The following is a 23,898-nucleotide window of genomic DNA, read 5'->3' as shown; positions in this document are numbered from 1 at the left end:
GCTTGAGCTTGGAAGTTTGAGACCAGCCTGAGCAAGAGTGAGACCTCATCTCTACAAAAAATAGAAAAATTAGCCAGGCATGGTGGTGCGCACCTGTAGTCCCAGCTACTTGGCTACTTGGGAGGCGGAGGCAGGAGGGTTGTGATGAGCTATGATGATGCCACCGCACTCTATCCTGGGAGGCAAGGACCGGACTCTGTCTAAAAAACAAAACAAAACAAAACTGTATTGTCTGAAAACTTGTCTCCATTTCTCAAGTCGTTTGTTAGTATTAATGCTTGGTCTTCCACAGCAGTGATGGGTTTGTTCTTGTGTGTGTATATTTTCTTTTATAGACAGACGCATTCCAGAAGCCCGTTCCATTGGAACAGCATCCTGACTACGCGGAATACATTTTCCATCCCATGGACCTTTGTACATTAGAAAAGGTCGGCCTCCAGCAAAGACCCTCACCATGGTAGCCCGTGGTTGTCGAGATGACTGAGGATTTGCCCTCACTCCCCATGTGCTGTCTAAAATTAGATTATTTCTCTGCATTGTCCTTGCTCCATTTTTATTTGGATGGAAGAACTTTTGATCCCCTAACTTCTTTCCTCTGTTAACATTCTTCTAAGATTGCAGTGGAGTGTCAAAATCCACTGATAATATTTCTGTGAGTGATTCTAGCTTTTTACCTGAAAAAATCATAGCTTCTAAGAGTTAGTGATTTGATTGATTTGAGCCTTACCTCCTCTTTTCTTTCTTTTGGAGGTGCTAATGAGAGCAGCAGGAAGGAAGAAGAGAAAATTAAGTGTTTGGAAAATCTCCAGATTAGCAATAAAGATGTGGCTTCTTAGAACTTGACCTATTCTACTGATAAGGATATTTCTTTAATGCCTAAAGGTGTTTTTTAAAGTTCATGTTAAAATTCCATGGTGAAAATGACACTTGCAACAGTTTGGATTGTGCACATCATCCTGGTGCTGATGTTCAAACTGTTTGGAGTAAAATATGGGAAATAAAATGCATCCATAAGGAGGATGCATTACTTCATATTGTCTGCCCTGATAAGTTGGAAACAATAAATTAACTCTGTTTTGGGAAATTGCACACACCCTCTTGGTGTGGTGGGAAAAAGAAGGTACTCAAAAAAAAGACAGGATTGGAATCCGAATTTTATAAATTAATAGCTTGGGAACTTTGCATATGTTCCTTAACATTACTGTACCTCAGTTTTCCCTTCTGTAAAATGGGGATGATGATAAGTATTTCACTGAGTTACCATGAGCTTTATATGAGACCATATGAGTAATAAAAAATAAGATATCTCATTCATTGGTAGGACCTATACTTTGATAAATGACAGCTGCTATGAGATGAGAAAATTCAGGTTACTGTTATGAATTCAACGAGTACATATTTATAGGGTTATAGATCTCAAAAATAATAGTATCTTGGGAAGTGAGTAAAAGAGCACTAATTGATTTGGCAAATGACTGCTAAGAAAATTATGTGGGGATGCGAGCATTGCTGGCTGTGGCTTGTTTAGACGCATTGGTGATTATGCTCCATGGCTTTTCTTCCCAGAACGCTAAAAAGAAACTATATGGCTGCACAGAAGCCTTCCTGGCTGATGCAAAGTGGATTTTGCACAACTGCATCATTTATAATGGGGGTGAGTGGCTTAGATGACGCCTAAGAAAGAAAGTTTGCTGCGTGTCTGTTGCACATTCATCCACCCTTCATCAAAATTCATACCTGAGGGCTAATAACTGAGGATACTTATGTATGGATTGCTCATATGTATGAATAGGGGGCGGCAACTACGTGAATTTTAAGGCATGAGCTGACATCCACAGTGGCTCCAGGCTATATGTTGCTGCTACCTCTGTTGTTTCCAGCAACCTTATTTTAATGGAGGTATAATTACATAAAATAAAATGCACGGCTTTTGCGTGTACATTCAGTGCATTTGACAAATGTGCAACCACAGACACAAATAATATTAGAGAACATTTCCATCAGCCTATTTCATTCCCTTCTTGCCTTTTTCCAGTAAAGCCCCCTCAAAAGAAACTAATGTTCAGTTTTTTATCACTATAGATTACTTTGGGACGTTTTAGAATTTCCTATCCGTGGAGTCATTGAGATCATGTGCTCTTTGGTGTCTGGCAGCTTTCATACAGTGAGACTGTGATGCATAGATCCATCTGTGTTGTGTGTTATCCGTGGTTTGTCCTTTCTTGTTGCTGAGTGGTTTTCCAGTCTATCAATATACCACAACTACCTTGTTGATATTGATGGATATTTGGGTTCTTTTCAGCTTTGGGCTATTATGAATAAAGCTGCTGTGATCTTTCTTGTACTGAGTCTCTGTGCGGACAGATGTTTTCATTTCTCTTGGGTGAATACCTAGGACTGGTATTGCTGGATCATTGAGTCGATTTATAGTTAACTTTATGATACATATCACCAAACTGTTTTTGCAAAGTGTTATATCATTTTATACTCAGCTAGCAGGGTATATGAGAGTCCTCACTGCTCCACACCCTTGTCAATACTTGATATCATCTGCCTTTTTAATTTTAGTCTTTCTTGAAGGTATGAAATGGTATGTCATTGTGGCTTTAATTTGCCTTTCCCTAATGACCAACGAATGGTATTGAGTATCGTTTCATGTGCTTATTAGTCATTTGTATATGTGTTTTTGTAAAGTATCTATTTAAATCTTTCACTCATTTCAAAAATTGGATTGTTAGGAGTTCTTTCTACTCTGGACAAAGTTTTCTTAGTTGTGTTTTCCTGGATTTAGAGGATCGAGCCCTCTGGCCGCAGTGGGTGTTTCCATTCTAATCTTCCCACTTGGCACTTGCTCCGCTCGCTCGTCACTCCATCTTCCCCCAACCTCCTCTGTCTACTTTGTGGCCAGGTACATCTCCCAGCGTCCTGCCCCACCCTGTTGCTCTTGTCCCCAGGTCCTCTTGTGCTCAGTCCCCTGCTGCAGCTCTCCTCCTCCTCGGTCTTGATAACTTCCCCTTACCCTGCAGTGTCTCGGTCCTCTGAGCTTTCTCAATGGCCCGGACTGTGCTAGGTGCTCTCATTAAGGGCCCTCGCAGTATCTGTACTTCCCCACGGCAGCATTTTGCTTTCCGAATAGCGCTGTTTTTATTTGTTTCAGTTGCTTATTAGGATATAAGCTCTTTGAAGGGCGTGTCTTGTTCCCTGTATACCCCTCAGGCCCAGTGTAGACTGTTAGCTAGTGTTTAAGGAAAGACATATGAACAGATGTCTGCTTTAAGCACACATACTGCATGATTAGCTTAGTAGCAGGGCCGAGGGTGCAGGGAGGGGAGAAAGGAGAGGCACGAGGCACTGAGAATTTGTCAAGATTATAAACGCAAATATATAGACAGGCCTGGCCCATCAAATGATACACACAAGCGAATGAGGTCAGGTGGAAGAAACACATCAGCACGAGCCAGGATGGCTGTGGCTGCGTGAAGTGCTGGGGATTCTGGAGAACGGGGAACTCCGTCTGGTCTGGAGAGGTTGCTGTTGGCAGCTCCAGGGCTTTGTTGGTTACAGAGTTATGAGATCTTCTGAGTTTTCACGGCAAGTGGGAAATCTAGGTATTGTTTTTTTTGTGTGTGAAATCTTCTTGTCAACAGCTTTATAATTTCTGTAAATATCATAAGGTTCAAAGAAAACATGACTTTTTGACCATCTTGTCCTCTGGTTTAGTGCAGAGGTGAAGGGTTTCTAGACCTGGGGCCAGATGCTTATCTTATTAGCGAAGTGTTCTCAGGAGAATGGAAGGGATGACTCTTCTGAGCCTTGGCCTCACAGATGAAATGGGCACTTTTCAAACTTCCTTCCTATAATGCGGCTTCTTGAGGAGTTAACAAGAAAATGCTTTTCAAAGCACCAGGCACACCAGCACTAGCTAGTTTTTTCCCTCATACCCTCCGTGGGTTGGAGTCTGCAACAGTGGGTAGAATAAGGTTCCTTTCCACTAATTCCCTTTAGGATGCCAAAGCATTTTGAAAACAAATCCACGATCTCTAGGGAAACCCACATAAATTGCTCAGTTTCAGAGAACACATCAAGGCACCAAAGATTGGTCAACTTTGATGGGACAAATTATTAAATACATAATTTGAACCTATATCAGAAGCCAGAAACTTCAGGTTTTTAGCCTTTAAAAACTTAATCCTGGGGGAAAGCAAGTTAAAATGGTGGTGGTGGAAGAATAATCCCCAGGCTGGGTGTGGTAGTGTTTCCGTTAGAATTAATCCTATTTTCTTATTCCCTTAGGAAATCACAAATTGACGCAAATAGCGAAAGTAGTCATCAAAATCTGTGAACATGAGGTATGTGTTTCCCGCTGTCCCATTTCAGGTGTGCCCAGAGTGAGGGGTTGGGGTAGCTGCTGCTGTTTCCATTTGCAGAATCTCCCAGTGGGTAGCCAAGGTGATTTTGGAATTTGTTGAGGCATAGACAGAGCCCCTACTCTGCAAGGAAAGTAGAAGCAACAAAGAGGGGTCCCCATATGTCACTAAACAGCCTCATCTAAGGGTGGTAGAAATGAGTTTTTATTTTTCACCCTTAAGTCATGGGCAAGCACTGGATATCCTGAGGTTTCTTGGTTGCCTAGATAGAATTCATAATTTCTGACTTCAGCCCCGTCATCTGTGGCATTGAGTTAGGTCTCTTTCACTCCTGTTGCAGAAGAGGTTTGGGTTTTGACATTTGGGGGAAAGGCTTCGACTGTTTCTCAGAGAGTGGCCCAGGTGGCCTGGAGAGTGTGTCCCTCTTGCAAAAACCCACACTTTTGATGGTGTGGGCAGAATAAGCTTGTTGGACTTGTGAGCCCTGAGGCTGTGGTGGTTGTGGGATAGGCTGGCAGCTGAAATGATGTGTCTTTATTAGATCCCAACTGTAAGAATGAAAAACCGAGATGTAATGACCTTCATCCTGTCTGTGTGCTCCTGTTCATTCATTCATTCATTTGTAAAGGAAATCTGTTTGGATATCATTGGGATCCATCTATGTCTGTATATTTGTATACAGAGAGCTCTATAAACTGCCTTTGCACTTTATTTTCAGCATTTTCTGTTTTCCTAGATAATTAAACACACAGGAAGAACAGAATATTTCCTGGCTGTATAATATTCCTAGGTACAATTCACGGACATTTATAATATTTCATTGTTCCTTTTTTGTCATTTTGGAAGTATCCAGTTTTATCAGCATTTTAACATAACAAGGTGATTGCACCTCTGGTGATTTCCTTGGTATAATTTTTAGAAATGCCATTCTAGGTCAGAGGCTGTAAATGTGGCAAGGCTTGAAGTAGAGCCCTCTTGATTGACTTTTATTAATAGCAAAGCTGTAGCAAATTATACAGTAGCCTGGAGTGGATGAGTGTGGTCGTTTTTCTGTGTCCTTTCCAACACTGAGAGTTCTAATTTAAAAAATATATGTACATACGTTCGCCGCTTCCCAATGTGATCAGTAAAGATGGTAGCATCGCAGTGGAATTTTAGTTTACAATTCTTTGATGACAAGTGGTGATGGACTGTTGGAGACATGTTCCCATGGAACAGCCCAGAAGCAGAGTGGGCTAGAAGGAGATGCATTCTGCCATTTATTCATTTGTTTATGCATTCATTCACTCATTTATTCATTGACCCATTAAGTCAGTCAATCACTCTTGTGATTGCTGAGCTCCTGCTATGGCACCTTGTGTGGTGACAGGAGGTGAAGAGAAAAACAAGGCTGATGATGATAGGGAGATCATAGCAGATACCTGCGCAGTGGTGACGTGCACGGGCTTGGAGCCGGACTGCCTGGGTTCAAATCCTGACCCTGCCACTTGGCTGCTGTAAGACCTTGGGCAAGTTACTTGAGTTCTTGGGGCTTCATTTTCTCCCTTTGTGAAATGGGGGTAACGACAGCCTTACCTCACAGAGGGAGTGAGGAGTAAATGAGTTAACGTGTGTCGAACACTTAGAATGATAGCAGCACACTAAATCTTTGGTAAATATTAACTGATGCCTTGATTGCTGTGTCACTTGAAGTGCTTTACATTTATCTCATTTAATTTGTATAACAACCCTAGGTGGTGGGCACTGCTGTCATCCCTCTTCTACAAATGACGATATTGAGGGTCAGAGAAGATAAGCACCTTCCCCTAAAATCACAGAACCGTAAATAGAAGAGTCTGAATTTAGATTCAAAAAGGGAGCTTCCAGGGCCTTTGATTCTAAGCCATGATGTTTACTCTAGGGGCAGGTACTTTCTTAAGAAAGAAAAGGACAGTAAGTTAACTGAATTTTCACATTGTCGTCAGTGGAAATAAAATAGGGCAACGTGGTACTAATTAACTGTTCTGGGCAGTGTGGTTAGAGGTGCATAGAAATTGGGCATGGCAAGCAGAGGAGGCCAGAATGGCTGGAAGGGCTTGGGGAGCAGAGCCGGTATGAGATGAGCTCAGACAGGTGGGTGGAGGCCACATCATACCTGGCTTGGAAGGAAGTGATCTGATGTTTAGATTTTATTGTTAGTTTCTCAACTTGGCACTGTTGACATTTGGGGCCAGGGAATTCTTCGTTGCGGAGTTGGTCCTGTGCATCATAGATTCCAGCAGTGCCCCCTTCCCCCCCAAGTTGTGATAACCAAAAACACCTGCAGACGTGTTCCCAGGGGTGGAGGGGAAGGGCTGACCTGCCCCGACAGAGAACTGCTGGTATCAGGGCGAGTTACTGGAAGCTTTCAGGCAGGGGAAGGACAAGATCAGATTTGTGTTTATAAATGGCGGCTCTGCCTGGTGCATGGGGAAGGCCGCAGTGGGGGCAGAGTGGAAGCCAGAGGCGCTGGGGAGTCGGCTTTCATATTGGACCAGAGAGAAGGGACGTGGCTTGGGCTGGGTGGATGCGTTGGGATTGGTGAGTGGTTTGGATTCATCTCCAAGGTGTTCCTGCTGTGGGACTTCGTTTAATCTTATCCTTCAGAATCATCAAGCATTTATTGAGGGCAGCCAGATGTTAGGCCTCTGGGGTGACACATTCTAATGTATTTTTGCTTTACAGATGAACGAAATCGAAGTATGCCCAGAATGTTATCTAGCTGCTTGCCAAAAACGAGATAACTGGTTTTGTGAGCCTTGTGTAAGTTGGATTCACTTTGCTTGTTTCATTTACTGAACCCTGTGCTTTTGGCGACTCCCCCGAGACTGCTTTCTTCAGGTGGCTTATTAGTTGAAACTTTGGATGGAGTTTTAAAATGAATTTTTTTTTCAAGACAGAGTCTTACTTGGTTGTCCCTGTAGAGCGTAGTGGCGTCAGGTTAGCTCACTGCAACTTCAAACTCCTGGGCTCAAGCGACCTTCCTGCCTCAGCCTCCTGAGTAGTTGGGACTACAGGTGTACGCCACCATGCCTGGCTACTTTTTCTATTTTTAGTAGAGACGGAGTCTCATTTTGGTTCAGGCTGGTCTCAAATTCCTGGCCTCAAGTGATCCTTCCACTTCAACCTCCCAGAGTGCTAGGATTACAGGGATGAGCCACCGTACCCATCCTAAAATAATTTTTTATTGATAAAGTTATGGCAGAGAAAATAATCCAGGCTGGATAAACTTCTTAGGCTGAAAGTTCACGTGCCAGGGTAGCATCATCCTTTGCTGGGTTTATTTGCCTGGGCGCACTGCAGGATGCAGGGTGAAAGGGAGCTTATCAGAGGGGGTGTGGGATGGGCCAGAGCAGTGCAGGTGGTGAGATGAGTGTTAAATCAGTGTGTCATTTGCAAATCTCGTTGGGCCTCTTTTAAGAGGTTTGGAAATAACTTCCCTGGATTAAGTCCACAGTCTCCTCAAATAATGGTTCTTGGGGGGAAGAAAGTCACCCTGGCTTCCTCCATGAAACTGCATTTTCCAAATCAGAGGAGTACATTGTTGGAGTGGGCTGGTGTGTGTGTTGGAAAGATGGGAGGGTTAGAGGGTTCAGGGGGGATAGATTGGGCAAGTAAAGTTGAGAAAACATTTCATATCTCTTCCTGACTTTGGAGATTAACACCTTTGTAGCTAAGGCTCAGTGTAGCCTTTGATAAAGAATAAAGGTAGCTAATATGGCCCCTTATTACATGCTAGGCTTGATGCACATTTAATGCAAACTTAACAGAGGATGCAGGTATTACTGTCTCTGTGTACGTTGCACAGAAAGGTGAGATCACGTGCTCATGGCCACCCAGGTAATAGCACAGCCAGGATTCAAGCCTGGTTTTGCCATCATTCAGTTCTTCCTAATTTCACCGTTTGACCCCATTCCAGTTTTGTCCAGGCATCATGACCACACTTTCTAGGCAATACCATGTGGGCAGACCCTGCTTGAAATTCTTTTCTTTCCATTTGGGACCTGTGTCCCTCAACCCTGCTTCATCCTCACGTACCAACCCTTAACGCGTACCTTGCTGTCAAATGTGTACAAACTATGGATTTTGTTTCTTTTCCTAGAGCAATCCACATCCTCTGGTCTGGGCAAAACTGAAGGGGTTTCCATTCTGGCCTGCAAAAGCTCTGAGGGATAAAGATGGGCAGGTTGATGCCCGTTTCTTTGGACAACACGACAGGTGGGTATTAAATTTGGCTTTGAAGTGTAGCTTTTACTGAACCTTTGATACTGTCATTGGAGAGGCAAAGAAGTGGAGGGTGGGTATCACTTTGTTTATTGCCATGATACCAGCCGTTGATCTTGCCACTGAGAAATGTTTTCCTGTGCTATGTTTAGCTTGATAATGCGTGGGCTTCAGTTTTCTCAGGTATATTAGAAAATAATCTTACTTTACTGGTTCTGTTGATGAAACCAGTGTTGGAATGGGTCCCGTGCTGCTGTTTTCTTTCTGTTTTTCATTTTTTTTCTGGAGTAAATGAAACCTCTGTGTAAATTGCTTTTCAAAATAATGCTTTTAGGGATCAGAAGTATTTCCCCAGATTGCCAGTAAATGAATCTCTTATCATAGTGCTGAGCAGTTCCCTCCCTGTTCCTTTTTCTCTGAAGTTACAATGGGAAATTATAAGGGGTTGCTGTTTTGACAGGTGTGAACCCTCCTCCCAGCCTTCCTGCCCTCCCCTTTCCCTGTGCACCAGGCAGAGTGATTTATTCCAGCCAATAGCAGTTCCCTTTAGCATGGAGCCTCCTGCATGCGTGAGAACGACAGGTAGGCCGAGATGAGCAGCGGTTAATATCTTAGTTCTCTTTTAGCAAGTTATGTTATGATTAAATGAGGCAAAGACTCTCTCAGAGCCCCGCCAAGCAGTTTGAGAAAGTGCGTGAGTGTGTAGAGGAGACTATTTAAAATACATGTCCTAAAAATTAAATATACACACAGAATATACAGAAGATACAGCTTATATTTTTAAACGTCAGAATCTGAAAAGAATGCTCTCTTTGTTAAGTTTTGCTCGTCATCTTGCAGATCAAAGAAAAAGCGTGAATTCAAAAGTAATCTGCAAAATCATTTACTAGGAATCCCAACAGTCCATTGTCAGGAGATAAAATGGAAATTAGTCGAGATATGGTGCTTGGTTCAGTAGGAAGTATTATACTTTGATTTTCACCACTCTTGTTGGAGATCTTTCTAAAATTCATTTATTCCTTCATTCAGAGAAATACATATCTGGTGCCTGCTGTTGGCCGGGCTGTGCACTAGATGCTGGGGACACGCGAGTGAGCCAGGCAGGTCCTGCCCCTGCCTGTCTGCAGGCTGGCATCCTGGTGGGGAAGGCGGATAATGCACAGGTGAACAGATAGGCCGGGTAATCTCAGATTGGAAGGTGGCGCACCAGCAAGAGCAGAGGCTCAGGGGTACGGAAGGGCCGAGGTCTGGAGTGTTCAGGAACAGCCAGGAAGACAGTGTAGTTTACATAGGGTGAGAGGAGGGAGAGGATGGTGGGAGATGAGTCATGGGGGGGTGCAGGAGTTTGTTTTTTATTTGAAAAGCAGGAGGAATTGGTGGTGGGCTGTACATCCCACCTCTTCATCAGAGCATGGCAAGTGTGAACTGTCTCGATGACTTGGGATTCTCACTCTACGGGTGACACAGGATGGATATGTACACTTAGGATACAGGCGGGTGGCGGGAAAGCAGGGCTTACTCCCATGTACCAAATGTTCCCAGACCCTTAGAGTCGATGATTCTGGTCTCCACTGTGACCACTCTGCAGGGGTCTCTCATTCCTTACTGACAGCCATGGAAGGTGGCTTAGAGGGCACCAGGAAGGATGCAGGAGCTTTGCAAAGGCTTTTGCCGCAAAAATTGCAGGTTGAGGCCTTGATTCCATATGGGGGCTGTCGTGGAAGCCAGACCCCTTCCGTTCCTTTGTGGAAAAGAAAGCATGAGTCTGATGGCCACGAGTTTCCGACCCCCTCTTCCTGCCTGTCCTGTCGTCTGTCCCTACTAAGGGAGTGCAACATGCTGTTCATTTTGGGTGGCGGTGAGCCCCCGAGGCAGCTGCTGAGGGCATTCCACGGTGGTGGAGCAACAGTGCTGGGGAGGTCCGGGGGGCTTTCGCTGGGGAGTCTCATAGTTCCCTGGAGGGGTCTTCGTTCTGACAGACGTTTTTAAGGCAGAACGGGGCACGTTTGTTGACAGCCTGCTCTGGGTGAGACCCAGGAACGAGACGAGAGGCCTCATGCTTGGGGTTGTAGAGCCGAGACACAAGCCTGTACCTGTGTGAGGGACATAGGTCAGGACAGCAGGATAAGGAATCGCAGAAATGCCGCATGTTAGTCGTCAAGTTCGTAAATACCAGAGCGAGCCTCTCGCTCAAATCCAGGCATGTTCTGAAGAGTCTCACTGCATGCTTTCTGTCCCTTAAAAGAATTTGCATTTTTTTTTGGAGGGAGGTTTATTTCATAAACACACACACAGTTATGTAAAAACATAGGAAATATTTTACTTGATGCCTACAGAGTTTAAAAAAAAAAAAAAGGCTGATATGAATTGAGTGCCTACCATGCACCAGGCACTGTTTTAAGTGCTTTTTTGGTAGAAGTGCCTTTTATCTCCATTTTACCAATAAGAAAACTGAGGCTCAGAGAAGGTAATACCTAGCCCAGGATCACACAGCCAGGAAGAAGCCCAGCTGGGCTTAGAACTGAGGCAGTTTGAGTCTAGACTTTGTGCCTTCGAAAGGCTTTATATTGTAAAGCAACTCTAATTGCCATTTAAATATTTGCTGGGCTTGCTTTAAGGAAAAGAAACACTTTTACTTTCCTGCCAAGCAATTCATGGTAGGCGCTTGTGTGGCCTTGATACCAGACAAAAGTAGGGGTGGGATGGGGCAGGGCAGGGCAGGGACAGGTCACAAGACCTACTGGCTGATAAGCGCCTGGTGGAGCTGCTTGACTCTTGGGGGATCCGGGCTGCATCTCAGATCTGTCCTGTCCAGTCCTGGTCTTCACCCACCCAGTCCTAACTGAGTCTCCCGTTGGGGCGAACTCTTACCTTGAGAGCACAGGCTGCTGCTCAGCTGCTTTCCCTCCTGCTGGAGATAATGGTTCTTCCGGTCTCAGCAGAAAGAGCAGTCAGAATGTATGAGAAGCTGGTAATTTCCAGCACTCCGAGAGAGCAGTTAGATATTTTTAGGCTATTTAGTTTTAGATTATGTTGCGATCTAGTATCACCAAAAGTTGCAAACAATCTGCCCCAAGGACATGCTTTATTTCCCCTGGGTTGTTTTTCTCTTAAAAATAAAAATTACATGCTTCCTGTTTGAAATGGGGTAAACATGTAACATACAAAGTGCAGTTGTTTTCTGCTTCTCTTTAAAACACTGGAAGACTAGGCAGTTTGGGTCTCATACTCTTACATGGTCCCCTTCGATAGCAACTGAGCAGATGCTGCTTTCTTTTGTTGACCTAGACGTGAGTTTTCTACTTCACTGAAGTCCAGTTTGCTCCCCATTGCTTTATGCCTGGCTGGAATTTATGGTCTGTGAAATCCAAAAGGCCTCCTTGGAAAAGCTCACTTCTGCCAGTTTCCCAGCTACAACCTGGGTTGAGGCTGGGGAACCCTCTGTGTGGCAGCCTTCTGTCCTGGATGTCCCTGTATCGGCTCTGCTGTCACCCATAGCAGCGGTTGCCTTGTTCCCAACTCCCGCTGTGGGTCACTGGATCCAGAAAAACTGCTGCTGTCATTTTTGCTCTCATGGGTCTCTGCTCAGCACGTGGGGATGTGGGGTGTGGATGGTAGGAAGACGGAGCTGGCCCAGGATGGAAGGTGAAAGGTGGATACCTGAAGGCTAATGCGCTGTTTTTCGGTGATTTTCTGTGTGAATTATCTCACATTCAAAAACGTGTACTTCCGTTTGGGATGTGGGTTTCCAGAATTTCCTTCTGGTCCCATTTAGAATGGCAAGGAGAAAAGGAAGCTCTTTATGTCTGTGTGGAGCTCAGTGAGAGCTGGGGAGTCATTCTCCGTTCGGAGGTGGCTGGGATGCAGTCGCTGATTTCTTACTGTCTACCAACTGGAAACCAAAGGGGATTTATTTTTTAACGGATTAAAATGTCTAAGTCTATTGAGTCTTTTAACATTTTAGTGGAGCTTTGTTCATGTTGTGTTCTTAGGGTAGAACATGTCTGTTAAGTGGATCGTTAATTAACCATTCAAACCAAATAGTTAAAAAAAATGGAATATGTATTTAATAATCCTGGCAAACATGCTAGGCTATTTTGGGTCACATTAAGAAATAAAAACCAATCTCGGAAATTAACTAAAGTTGACTTAAAAAAAATCTCTTTCTCTTTTGCCCTCCTAGGGCCTGGGTTCCAATAAATAATTGCTACCTCATGTCTAAAGAAATTCCTTTTTCTGTGAAAAAGACGAAAAGCATCTTCAACAGCGCCATGCAAGAGATGGAGGTGTACGTGGAGAACATCCGCAGGAAGTTCGGGGTTTTTAATTACTCTCCGTTCAGGACGCCCTACACGCCCAACAGCCAGTACCAAATGCTGCTCGACCCCGCCAACCCCAGCGCCGGCACGGCCAAGATAGACAAGCAGGAGAAGATCAAGCTCAACTTTGACATGACGGCGTCCCCCAAGATGCTGATGGGCAAACCCATGCTGAGTGGGGGCGCGGGGCGCAGGATTTCGCTGTCGGACATGCCGCGCTCGCCCACGAGTACGAACTCGTCCGTGCACACGGGCTCCGACGTGGAGCAGGACACGGAGAAGAAGCCCACGTCCAGCCACTTCAGCGCCAGCGAGGAGTCCCTGGACTTCCTGGATAAGAGCGCAGGTCAGCCCAGCCCCTGCGCGGAGGGGGAGGGGAGGGAAGGGGGCGGCCCGGACTCCGGTCCCCGTGGGTGCGGGAACCGCGGGAGCGCATTTTAAATTCGTAGCCAGATGGGATTCTTGCTCTTAGGGACCCAACAACGAGAAATGTTCCCAAGAGGCCGGCTGGAGGTCATTCCTAGAAGTGGGTGGATGGAGATGGCCAGAAATCTGTCCAAATTCAGTTCAGATGTCACTGCCTTTTGGATGAGTCACAACTTTTCATAAAGGTTTTCTTTTTTTCCCTTTCCCAAGAATTTTGCTTTAATTGAAAGTTTCTTTTTATATCGAGACAATGCACGCACTAAATGCTCAAATGTTAGTGAAACAGGAAAGGTTGAAAATATTCTCTCTCCCCAGAGGTATCCCGCTCCCTTAAAGGTCACCTTGGTTAGCAGTGGTGGTGTGGTTTTGAGACACGCTGAAGTAGAGTGGTTACGAAGGCAGAGGCTAGTCTCAAAGCCCAGCTCTGCCACTCGCTAGCTGTTTGGCTTCGGTAAGGTATTTAAACTCTGGGTGCCTTAGTTTCCCCATCTGTAACGTGACGATCATAATACTGCCCACCTTGTAGGCTCTCATAAGGATCAAATGAATTAATAAAGGACTTAGAACAGTGCCTAAAATAGTACTGCACGAAATGTTAGCTACTGTATTATTATGGTGATCGTTACACGGATCAGGTGGCTACGATGGCTACATGCATCAGAGACGTGCGCAGTTGGGGGTGCTGGCTGAGAGTAAGAAAAGTAATGGTGACTCAAATGGAATTCTTTCTACCTAATCATAATTTGGTCACATGTTAAATACTTAATGAATTTTACTGCCTTCGCAAGGAAGTGGTTTTGCTCTCATTTTTCTTGAAAATTGCCTTCACAATTAGTTCTTTGTCGTTCCACCTTGGAGAGGTGTGGCACAGAGACACCTAGTGTGATGAGAAAAGGCAGCTGGCCCTCAGGACCTGGCTGGGGAGGCCATGGGGGGGTGGGGGGGTGAGCCGCATGGGCTCCAGCCCATGGTCGCCATGTGGGAACGTGGACTCAGGGTTTTCAGATCCTCTTCTGGCGGAATGGGAAGTCTGGATTTTGAAGTAAAATCTCTAGTTATTAAATGTGAGGTCAGAGTGTCTTGGAATGTTTTGTAGAATGAATGAAGCACGTCAATGGATTGGATCACTAGACTTCTGACAAGTCTCTCCCCCTCCCCTCCTTCTTCCCCTCCCCTCCTTCTTCCCCTCCCCTCCTTCCCCTCCCCTCCTTCTTCCCCTCCCCTCCTTCTTCCCCTCCCCTCCTTCTTCCCCTCCCCTCCTTCTTCCCCTCCCCTCCTTCTTCCCCTCCCCTTTCTCCTCTTGTCCCTGTTACCCTCCTCTCCCCCACCCCTCCTCCTCCCCTTCCCTTCCTCCTCCCCTCCCCTCCCACCCCTCTCCCTTTCCCCTCCCACCCCTCTCCCCTTCCCTCCCACCTTCCCCTTCCCTCTTCCCTCCCCCTCCCCTCTCCCTCTTCCCTCCTCCTCCTCCTCCTGCTCTCCTCCTCCTCTCCTTCACATAGGAACTGTTTAAGGAACAAGCATTAGTTCTCCAAGAGACCCACAGGGTAAAATGATGGGGACTTAGTCAGTTGTGAACTCAAAAGAATTCCACCCATTTCAGTTGTGGTGTTTTCTTGGGTTATTTTCAAGTATTGCTTCCCAAGTGGCTGTAGGAAGGGTGGAGGGAGTTAGTGACCTGTGGTTTTTGGTTCTTCTAAATAAAGGCTATAGGCTCTTTCTCCAGTTTTGATTCAACCATGGTCGTAGGTACTCATGGTTGAGTTGTAGAGTTTTGTTCTGGGGTTAATATAATTTGTGTTGACATCATTTCAGAAAAATCTTCCCTTTTGCCCCCTTGCTTCTGCCCAGAGTCCTTTAAAAGCTCGCTTTTATTCCATGACATGATTCCATTTAGGCCAAGTACACAAAATAGGATACAAACCTGTTGGCCTGTTAGTTCCCATAGAGAGCATGCTTTGGAAGGAAGTATTTTAGATTTTAACCTTGGCAGCAACTTTGTGAATCACTGTTGCCTGAACTTTCACTGCCATGATTTTTTGCTGTATTTTATTACATAGTTAAATATTAAATCTGTGACTTAGCTTTGTCCCAAACTAAACAAAATATATAGATAGGCTCATGTGTTTAAATTGCTTGTTGTGTTTTCCCCAATATACACGAAATTAATACATAACTAGTAAAATAAAACATGTTGGTGTGTGTACCACTGTTGGTTTCCTGCACCACATTTCAAAAAATATAGTTTTAGAGGAATATGAGAATAGGTGCAATGTGTTTAACTTAGATTCTCTCTTCCCTCAAGAGGTACAAAAGGAGAAGGATCAATGGCATCACACTTGTGACAAATCCCTCATCATTTGATTGGCATTTTAGGTGAGAAGTTAGTAGATCCCTTGTTTCAGTAGACTTTAAAGTCCCTTTCCTAAAATATCCCTTTACTAGCATGTGCTTGGGTCATTTTACAAATCATGAGTTTAGCCAATGAGTAGTATAGGAAGAGGGGGTGATACTCAAAATCATTTTAATCTTACAAATTGCTCCCTTTTCTGTAAGGGGCCAGATAGTAAATATTTTAGGCTTTCTGGGTCTTTGTCAAAACTATGCCACTATTGAACACTGTTGTAGCACTAAAGCAGCCGTGGACATTATATAGCCGAATTCCAGTAGTGCTTTGTTGATGGACATTGGAATTTGAATTTCATATAAGTTGCTTGTTCAGGAACTATTAATTCTTTTGATTGTTTTTTCCCCTCCTACCCTTAAAAAATGTTAAATATCTTTCTTGGCTGGCAGGCCTTACAGGAACAGGTGGTACGCCAGATTTGACCTATGGGCCATAGCTTGCTAACCACCATTGTAGACTAGAGAGTTAGAGGAAACTAAGTCAGTCTCCCCATTTTACAGAAGGCAAATTGAGGGCCCTGCAGAGAGCGTAAGGGAAATGCCTGAGTCCCCACAGCCAGATCCTCAGTCTAGGCTGGTTTTCTTTTCACTGTACCCTACTGCCCTCTGCTGTTAGCAGCAATAATAGCGTTTAGTGGAGGGAAAAGTGACATGTCTATTAAAATGCCTCCACAGGGATAATATATTGCGATAAAACTGTGGTTTATCCAAAAAAAAAAGATTGTCAACCAAATGTGGTGGCACATGCTTATAGTCCTAGCTACCTGGGAGGCTGAGGTGGGACGATTGCTTGAGCCCAGGAGTTTGAGGTTACAGTGAGCTACAATGACCCCACTGCTCTCTAGCCTGGTAATAGACTGAGACTTTGTCTCAAAAAAATAGAAAGATTGTCGTGTCATAGGATAGAGGAACCATGTAAGTAGCTTCAGCAGTGAAACTTTTGTAACCAGCAGCATAAAACTACAGATTGAAATGTTAATTACATAAAACTTTTATGAGTTTAGAAATCTTCCTTTTGTTGGGGAGATTGAAGAACTCAGAGCCATGTGCAATTCTTAGAACTGGATTTAGCTTTCTAAGAAGCACTTGCTCAGCCAGAAAGCGTTTAACTCCCAATGGCTTGGAATCCTGCTGTCGAGATGGCCAACGTGGTGGATATTCTCAGTGATTTTCCTGGTACTTCTTTTGTGTAGGCCTCCTGGCCAGAATTGATGCCTTCACCAGCATTTGCATGCAGAAGCTGTTGTAAAGTCATTAATATTATTAGGGTCAGAGTCCTGGGGTCTGGCTTTCACCACCCTCTGAGCTAATGGTCCTTTGGTTTCATAGCTCCACTGTGGGTTACCATTTAGGGGAAAAAGGAGAGCCGTTTCATATACTCTTTTTTTTTTTTTATTAATTGTGAAACCAAAACGATAAAAACCACAACCCAACAATTTTGTTGTAAAATTGTTTATTACAAAAACTAAAGTCACTGATAACCCCACCTCGCATAGTCAGCTGTTAGATATTGTTTCCAGGGCTTTTTCTATGTTGGTTTATAAGTCATACTGTTAAGTTGAAAAGTCAAGTACTTTAGGGAGATCAGGCAGATACAGAAAGGAGCGAGGTTGGAAAGTGACGGGGTCTGGGGTGAATGAAAGCCAGAGTATGCTCCTCATGACTTGTTGCACCACATACGTGTGCTTGTGTGTGCACACGGGTGTGTAACACTTACCCAAGCAGCATTTAACCTTTTGATACATGCTGCACGCTGGCATTTCCACCCTCTTGTATAAAAGAGCTGTTATCACCCACTAACAGGTCTCAAAATGCTGGGGTAGAGAGGTCTGCCTTTATGAAAGGGACCTGGGAACTTTTTCTTCCTGCTGGTTCTTGTCAAGTGGGAATGTGGGCTCAGTGTTGCCAGTTTTCTGATTTTTCAAGAGAACCCTTAAATATTCTTTTAAATGGAACTATCCCAAGTCTTTTTTTTTTTTTTTTTAAAGAGACAGGGATCTCCCTGTGTTGCCCAGGCTGTGCTGGAACCCCTGGGCTCAAGCTGTCCTCCCACCTGAGCCTCCGGAGTAGCTGGGACTATGGGCAGGTGCCACCATGCCTTGCTACTAACTTTTATATCTTGGCTCAGTTTTAAAAACAAACCAAAAAAAGCTATACCACATCAAATGCATCTGTGAACCGCTTGGGTCATGGATCACCTGTTTGCAATGTCTGTTGTAGACTCTGGGATTTTTTTTTTTTTTTTAAGCTTTGTATTCTGAATACGTTTCCATGGTAGTGAACGTCCCTTCAAAACTGCATTTCTACCAACACGCCCTAACCCACCCGACACCGTTTCGTGGTGCAGTGCTCATCTGTGCATGGTACCATGAGGGCTTGTGCAACATGCAGCCCCTTGAGCATGTAGGTTGATTCCTAGGTTTTTTAAGTTGAGGAAATTTAGCATGAATCATTAACTCCTCCTCCTCCACCCTGCCCAGAGTGCTGGGGTGTATGGGAGGGAAAGGGAATTTTTTTTTCTAATTTAATTCCAGGAGTCATGTTTCATGTAGTCAGAATAGCACTTCGCATAGGGTAGATTCTGTAAATGCAGATAGTAAATGATGTGTTTTAGCCCACACTTGTGAATTGTACTTCAAAGTATAAAATCTGATTGAATTATTTGTGACTTCAAAGGCAATTAGTTATTTCTTTGGGCAAGATTTATGGCTTTATAAAAGGATTGGCATCTGTTTCAAAGTTTAATTGAAATGAACATTTCCAAATGTTTTTTGCTTTTGAAAATGTCTAGAGTGACGTAAAGCAGGGTTTCTCAACCTCAGCACTCTTGACATTCGGGGCCAGACCATCCTTTGTGTGGAGCTGCCCTGTGCACTGTAGGATGTTTAGCAGCGTCCCTGGCCTCTACCCACGGGATGCCAGTAGCACCCCCACCCACAATTATGACGGACAAAAATGTCTTCAGACATTGCCAAGTGTCCCCTGGGGGGCAAAATCATCTCCCCTCGTCCTCACTGAGAACCATGTACTATTTAATGTACGATGCTTTTGAATTTTAGCTTTTGAAGTTAGTGACAAGAATTCTGATTGCTTTATATTCATTCATCTTTGAAGCTCTTCGATATTTATATTGAATTTAATATTATTTTTTTCCTGAATATAAGATAATTCCTTTAAAAGTTTAGTAATGTAAAATAAACACATAATTCTACCCTAAGAGGTGACAATTTTTAAGAACTGAATATACCTTTAGATTTTTAATGTATATAATCACATTGATAGTAATAGTAATAATTTTTTTTGTGGTGGAATGGGGTCATACTAAGCTTTCTGCTTGTTTCAACTTAGCAATATCTCTTTGACATCTTTCTGTGTCAGCATATATGGTTCTAATTGTCACTAGTAGGTAGATGGCATATGACTATGACAGAGAGGTGGGGCATGTGAATGGCTGAATTTTGGAAAACATTTCCTGGGGAAAGAAACCTGGTTTCCTGAAGTAATGTGAATGCAAATGTTTTAAATGGATACATTGATTTGTTTTGTTAATGTAAATTGTGTATATATAAAAATACATATTTTGAAATGCATTCTATGCCCTTGCTAACTTCCCAACTCCCAATGTGTTATAGGCATTTTGGCCAGCCTAGCATTTTACATATTCCTGTAGATGGCCGCATATAAAGCCAGAATAAAAATTTTAAAGAAAATATCTGTTGAACCTCTTTGGAGTCATATAATTACAGAATTTCTCTTCCTTTAGTTAGAATTTTCCATGTTAATAAATACATTTTTGCACCTGTTTTAAAGGTTTATTCTCCAGCAAAATCAAAAAAGTATTTAAAAAGGGCAAAATGGCCTATAATCTAAGTACTTCTAGTTGGCTTTTTTTTTTTTTTTTAAGTTGGGAGTGGTACCATGTACATGATTAAACAAGAAAACCCAACAGCTATGTTACAGTAGCATAGAAAGATGTAAAACAAAAGAAAAAGTCTTTCTACTCTCATATTCTGAGTTCTATTAATAGTTTCTCTCCAAAGGCCTAGGATGTGTATTATGGATGGTTCTGGTGATGTGATTTCAGTATTTGAGGGTTCTGCTCCAGAAACAGGGTACTGTGGCATATGAATAGTGCCGTTGTGAACATGTGTGTTGAAAGATTTGAGTACCTGTTTTCAGTTCTTTTGGGCATATACCTAAGAGTGGACTCCCATGAAATTCAAAAGTATTGTGTATCTGTTTATGTACCACACGGAAGTGTGTACTTTATACATAAAAGGGGTAGTAACATTTTTTTCACCCTCTAAGAACCACTTTTTACCCTCTTGGGGGTTGTCGTGTCCCCATTGAGAATGCAGGGACCAGGGTGACAGCAGTGGAGGAGGAGCTCAGTGGAGAGATTGGGGATGTATTTAGGAAGCGGAGTGCAGAGGCCTTGCGGAAGAGTTGGGTAAGTTGAAGTGAGAGAGCAGTGGAGGAATCCAGGTGATCCAGGTGTGTTTGTTTGGCTTTGAACCCCCAGGTAGGGCAGTTAACTGAAATTGGGAGGACGGGGCAGGTACAGATGTTTTCACAGATTGGGGAGGTGGGACAGGTGACATTTGAAGTGGGCCTTGGAGGTCTGTTTTTCAGGGAGATGCAGAGAAGAGTTTGCAGTGTGGGACTCATAGGTTGCTAAGTGACCCTGAAGTGTGTCCTCTTCCCTGATGACATGAACCTTTGCACATGCAGATGCCTGGGAGGGTGGGCCCTCCCCTTTCCCGGTGGAGTGGAGAGTGAGCCAGACCCATCTCCAGGGGAAACCGGTTGTTTCTTTGTGTAGCACGCACTTGAGTTCTGCTTGTTACAGAAGCAGTGGTAGTAACAGTAATAATAATAGCCCCCGTCTGAAGGTGTGTTGCCTGCCACGTGCTGTGCCAGGCAGTCTATGAATCCTTGCCGTCAAACTGGTTTAATTTATTTATTTTTCTAAAGTTAATTCTTAAAATAATTTCTTATGTTTATTGAGCACTTGCTAGGCACCAAACGACATGGCTTACTTTAGCTAATCCTCACCCCTTCTCATTTCCAGATGAGGAACAGGACTCCTGCAGGCACCCTGCTTCTTCCCTGTGTGGGTTTCTCAATGTCAGCACGACTGACATTTTGGGCCAGATAGGTCTCTTTTGTGGGGGCTGTTCTGTACATTCTAGGAGGTTTCGCAACATCCCTGGTCTCTACCTACAAGATGCCAGTAGCAATACCACTCCCCTAGTTGTGGCAACCCCAAAACGTGTGCACACATTGCCCACCGTGCCCTGGGGAGCAGAACCCCTGTGCCGGAGCACCGGAGGTTCAAGTGATGAAACCAAAGTCCTAGAAGTTCCTGGGGAAATAGAAAATAATGCTGCCATCATAGCATACAATTAACAGAACACTCACTCGATGCCAGGCACCCTCCAGGTGACTGACTGACTGATTTAATCCTCACAGCAACCTGATGAGGTGTAGGCACTTTCCTCATCCCTTCACATCATGTAATTGGTGCCTCTGCTGCTGCCAGGGAAAAGAAGCAGAGGTGACAGTAACTTGCCCAAGGTTACGCAGCAGGTCAGCAGCTGAGCCAGGACTAGAATCCACAGTGTCTGGCTCCCGATCCACGCCTGAATCCAGGCCTCTTTATGCCTGGAGGCTTTCCTGCTATATCGTGTTAAAAATGATGTTGGCAGGCCCAGCCCGGGAGCTGAGACTAGCTCATGTCTATTGACTGGCTCAGTTGCTGTGCAAGTGTTAACCCATCGAACCCTCATTCTGAGTGTTCCCATTTGGCAGGTGAGAAAACTGAGGCAAGCACCCACCTATGGGTCCTGTTGCTTTTGAAGCCCCTAGGGACATCTTGATTCCTAACCCTAAGTTGCCATCAGTGTATTTCTCTCAAGGACCAGGTCACCTTGGAACATTTCTTGCACATCACGGGAGAGCTGGCCATTGTGTTGTCAGTTCCTGTTGTTTTTAAATGGGCCCAAGAAGTGTAAACAGGACAGTCCCAATAACGTGCATTGTTGAGGGCAAAGCAGCAGGCAGGATGGGAAAGGTCTTTAGGAGGCTCTGTTGGCCCCTCCAAAAGCTTGTTTTGTTAAAATAAATGGTTTGGTTTCCTGTCCTCCTTCCTCTCATCCAACGCAGTGAAGCTGAGAAAGGAGCAGCTTGTGGGTAGTTCTAAGGTATTTTTAAAAGCCTCAGGCATAGGTGCAATTCTCTGTCCTCTTGTAAAAAAAAGTTTGAAACACAATAAAGAGGGAGATAATTTTCCAACGTCTCCTTCACTCCATCTGGTGCTCAGTTTGGCTTCATGCGGCCTCGAGAACCTTTGAAATGGGAGCTGGAGGTTTCCCAGGGGCTGTGCTGGTCACTGGCAGGTGCAGAGGCCGCGTGTGAGCCGCGGCGGCGTCTCCTCCCAGACAGATGACACGCCTCTGTAAGCCTGGCTCTGGGTCTCCGCATCTGGACTCCGTGGGGGCTGCATTAATCGCTGTTTATTTTGAGATTTATACCCGTGAATGGGCCAAACCAATTTCAGTGGCAGCTTAGCCGATTTGTCTTAGAGCTTTGTGCTTAATCGAATAACCAGCGAGGCCTTCTTCCTTTGTGGCTTTAATGGTTTAACGTCGAGTTAAAGCCCTTTGCTTAAAATAAACGGCCAGCCCTCCCCGTCCCACCCCATGTGTGAGGCTGTGGTGGCCTAATTGAAATCAAATACAATTTCATAGTTTCTGTTCCCTCCCTGCCCCACACCTACAAGTTTTACTTGTTTGTTTATTTGTAAAATCTGTCTTTTAACAATGACATCCTTTTTCAGCTTCACCAACGTCTACAAAGACAGGACAAGCAGGGAGTCTCTGTGACAGCCCGAAACCTTTCTCTCCTCAACCGTCAGCTCCAATCACAACGAAAACGGACAAAACATCCACCACTGGAAGCATCCTGAATCTTAACCTGGGTCAGTTGGAATTTTTGGAAGGATCTTTCTCTGGCAACCGTGAATATTTTTGCAAGTTGTGATATCCTCTTTTGTATGTGGTTCTTGGACCTTGAACTCTTTGTTCAAAAATGTAAAAGATACAGTGGGACAAGTGAGGGATTTCCTCGGGCTTGTGGACATGCAAAGTGGTTTGATCTTGACACACATTAGGCCAGTGTCTACAGCCTTCCCTGCCCTTGACCCGAGTCACCTCCTTGTCCTGTATGTAAATGCAGCCTCTGAACAGAAATGCATTTCATGCATCAGTGTTTACCTTCTGTCACTATGTGCAGTGATATTCCTTAATTCTCTTGTAATTTTTTTAAAATGCTGGTTTTCATTTCCTGAATAGTAATAATAATTTATTATTTTTGAACCTATTGGGTTGTTGGTTGTTTTAAAAACTCTACCTTAGACCAAAGTGTTTAACAAAAATTGGTACCAGAAATGCTGAACAACCAAGTATGAAGTTACTATTGATTGATTATTGGTTCATCCCATCATGACTCCTGATTTTCGTCGAGCATGTGTTGTGTGCTATGCGCTGTTCTAGGCGTGGAGAGAGTGGAGAGCAAGTCAGCTAAGGACTCTGCTCTTGTGCAGCTTGGGTTATAAAAAGGGAGTGACAGTGATCAAGGTAAGCAAGGTGGGTCCACACCGTGGTGGATGCCTCAAAGGTAAAGTGTGTGGATGCGATACGGAGAGAGGTGGGCAGGTTGGGGCAGAGGTAGTGGTTTACTTGGGGGGGGGTGGCTTAAGAGGGGTCTTCTTTGAGGAGGTGATATTTGAGCTGAGATTTGCATGCTAAGAAAACCCAGCAGTGCCATTCTCTGGAGGAAGAACATTCTAGAAGGAATGAGAGATTTCAAAGGCCCTAGACTAAAGATTAACTTGGTGTGTTAGGGGAGGAGCAAGGAGGCCAGGTGGCTGCATCCCAGTGAGTGGGGAGGAGGCGGGTAGATGGAGTTGGGGAGAGAACAGGGGCCTTATGGACCCTGCCGTGGGGGGGTCGGCGGGGAGGGATGTGGGTAGGCCTCACATTTCAGAAGGACCACTCTGCGTGCTGTGTTGAGAATAGTCCCTATCTGTTAGTTATTCTTATCTGGGGGCAATTTGGTAACATGCCCCCCCCCCCACCCCC

The 23,898-nt window shown here is 44.4% G+C and overlaps 1 protein-coding gene across 10 annotated transcripts in view; it reads left to right on the top strand.

Moving 5' to 3' along the window:
• Nucleotides 1-23,898, top strand: part of ZMYND8 (zinc finger MYND-type containing 8) — a 111,546-nt gene that overhangs the window by 47,884 nt on the left and 39,764 nt on the right. For all 10 annotated transcript variants that reach the window (XM_045528505.1, XM_045528502.1, XM_045528501.1 and 7 more), the window contains 7 exons: nt 336-428; nt 1,567-1,654; nt 4,294-4,349; nt 7,071-7,148; nt 8,488-8,603; nt 12,793-13,274; nt 22,596-22,736. In XM_045528505.1, coding sequence (XP_045384461.1) covers nt 336-428; nt 1,567-1,654; nt 4,294-4,349; nt 7,071-7,148; nt 8,488-8,603; nt 12,793-13,274; nt 22,596-22,736 — 1,054 coding nt within the window. The remainder of the gene's footprint in view (nt 1-335; nt 429-1,566; nt 1,655-4,293; nt 4,350-7,070; nt 7,149-8,487; nt 8,604-12,792; nt 13,275-22,595; nt 22,737-23,898) is intronic.

The sequence above is a fragment of the Lemur catta genome, chromosome 17 (assembly GCF_020740605.2).
Source record: "Lemur catta isolate mLemCat1 chromosome 17, mLemCat1.pri, whole genome shotgun sequence".
Classification (NCBI taxonomy): domain Eukaryota; kingdom Metazoa; phylum Chordata; class Mammalia; order Primates; family Lemuridae; genus Lemur; species Lemur catta.
The sequence above is the reverse complement of the archived record's forward strand: the minus strand, read 5'-3'. Positions and strand labels throughout refer to the sequence as shown.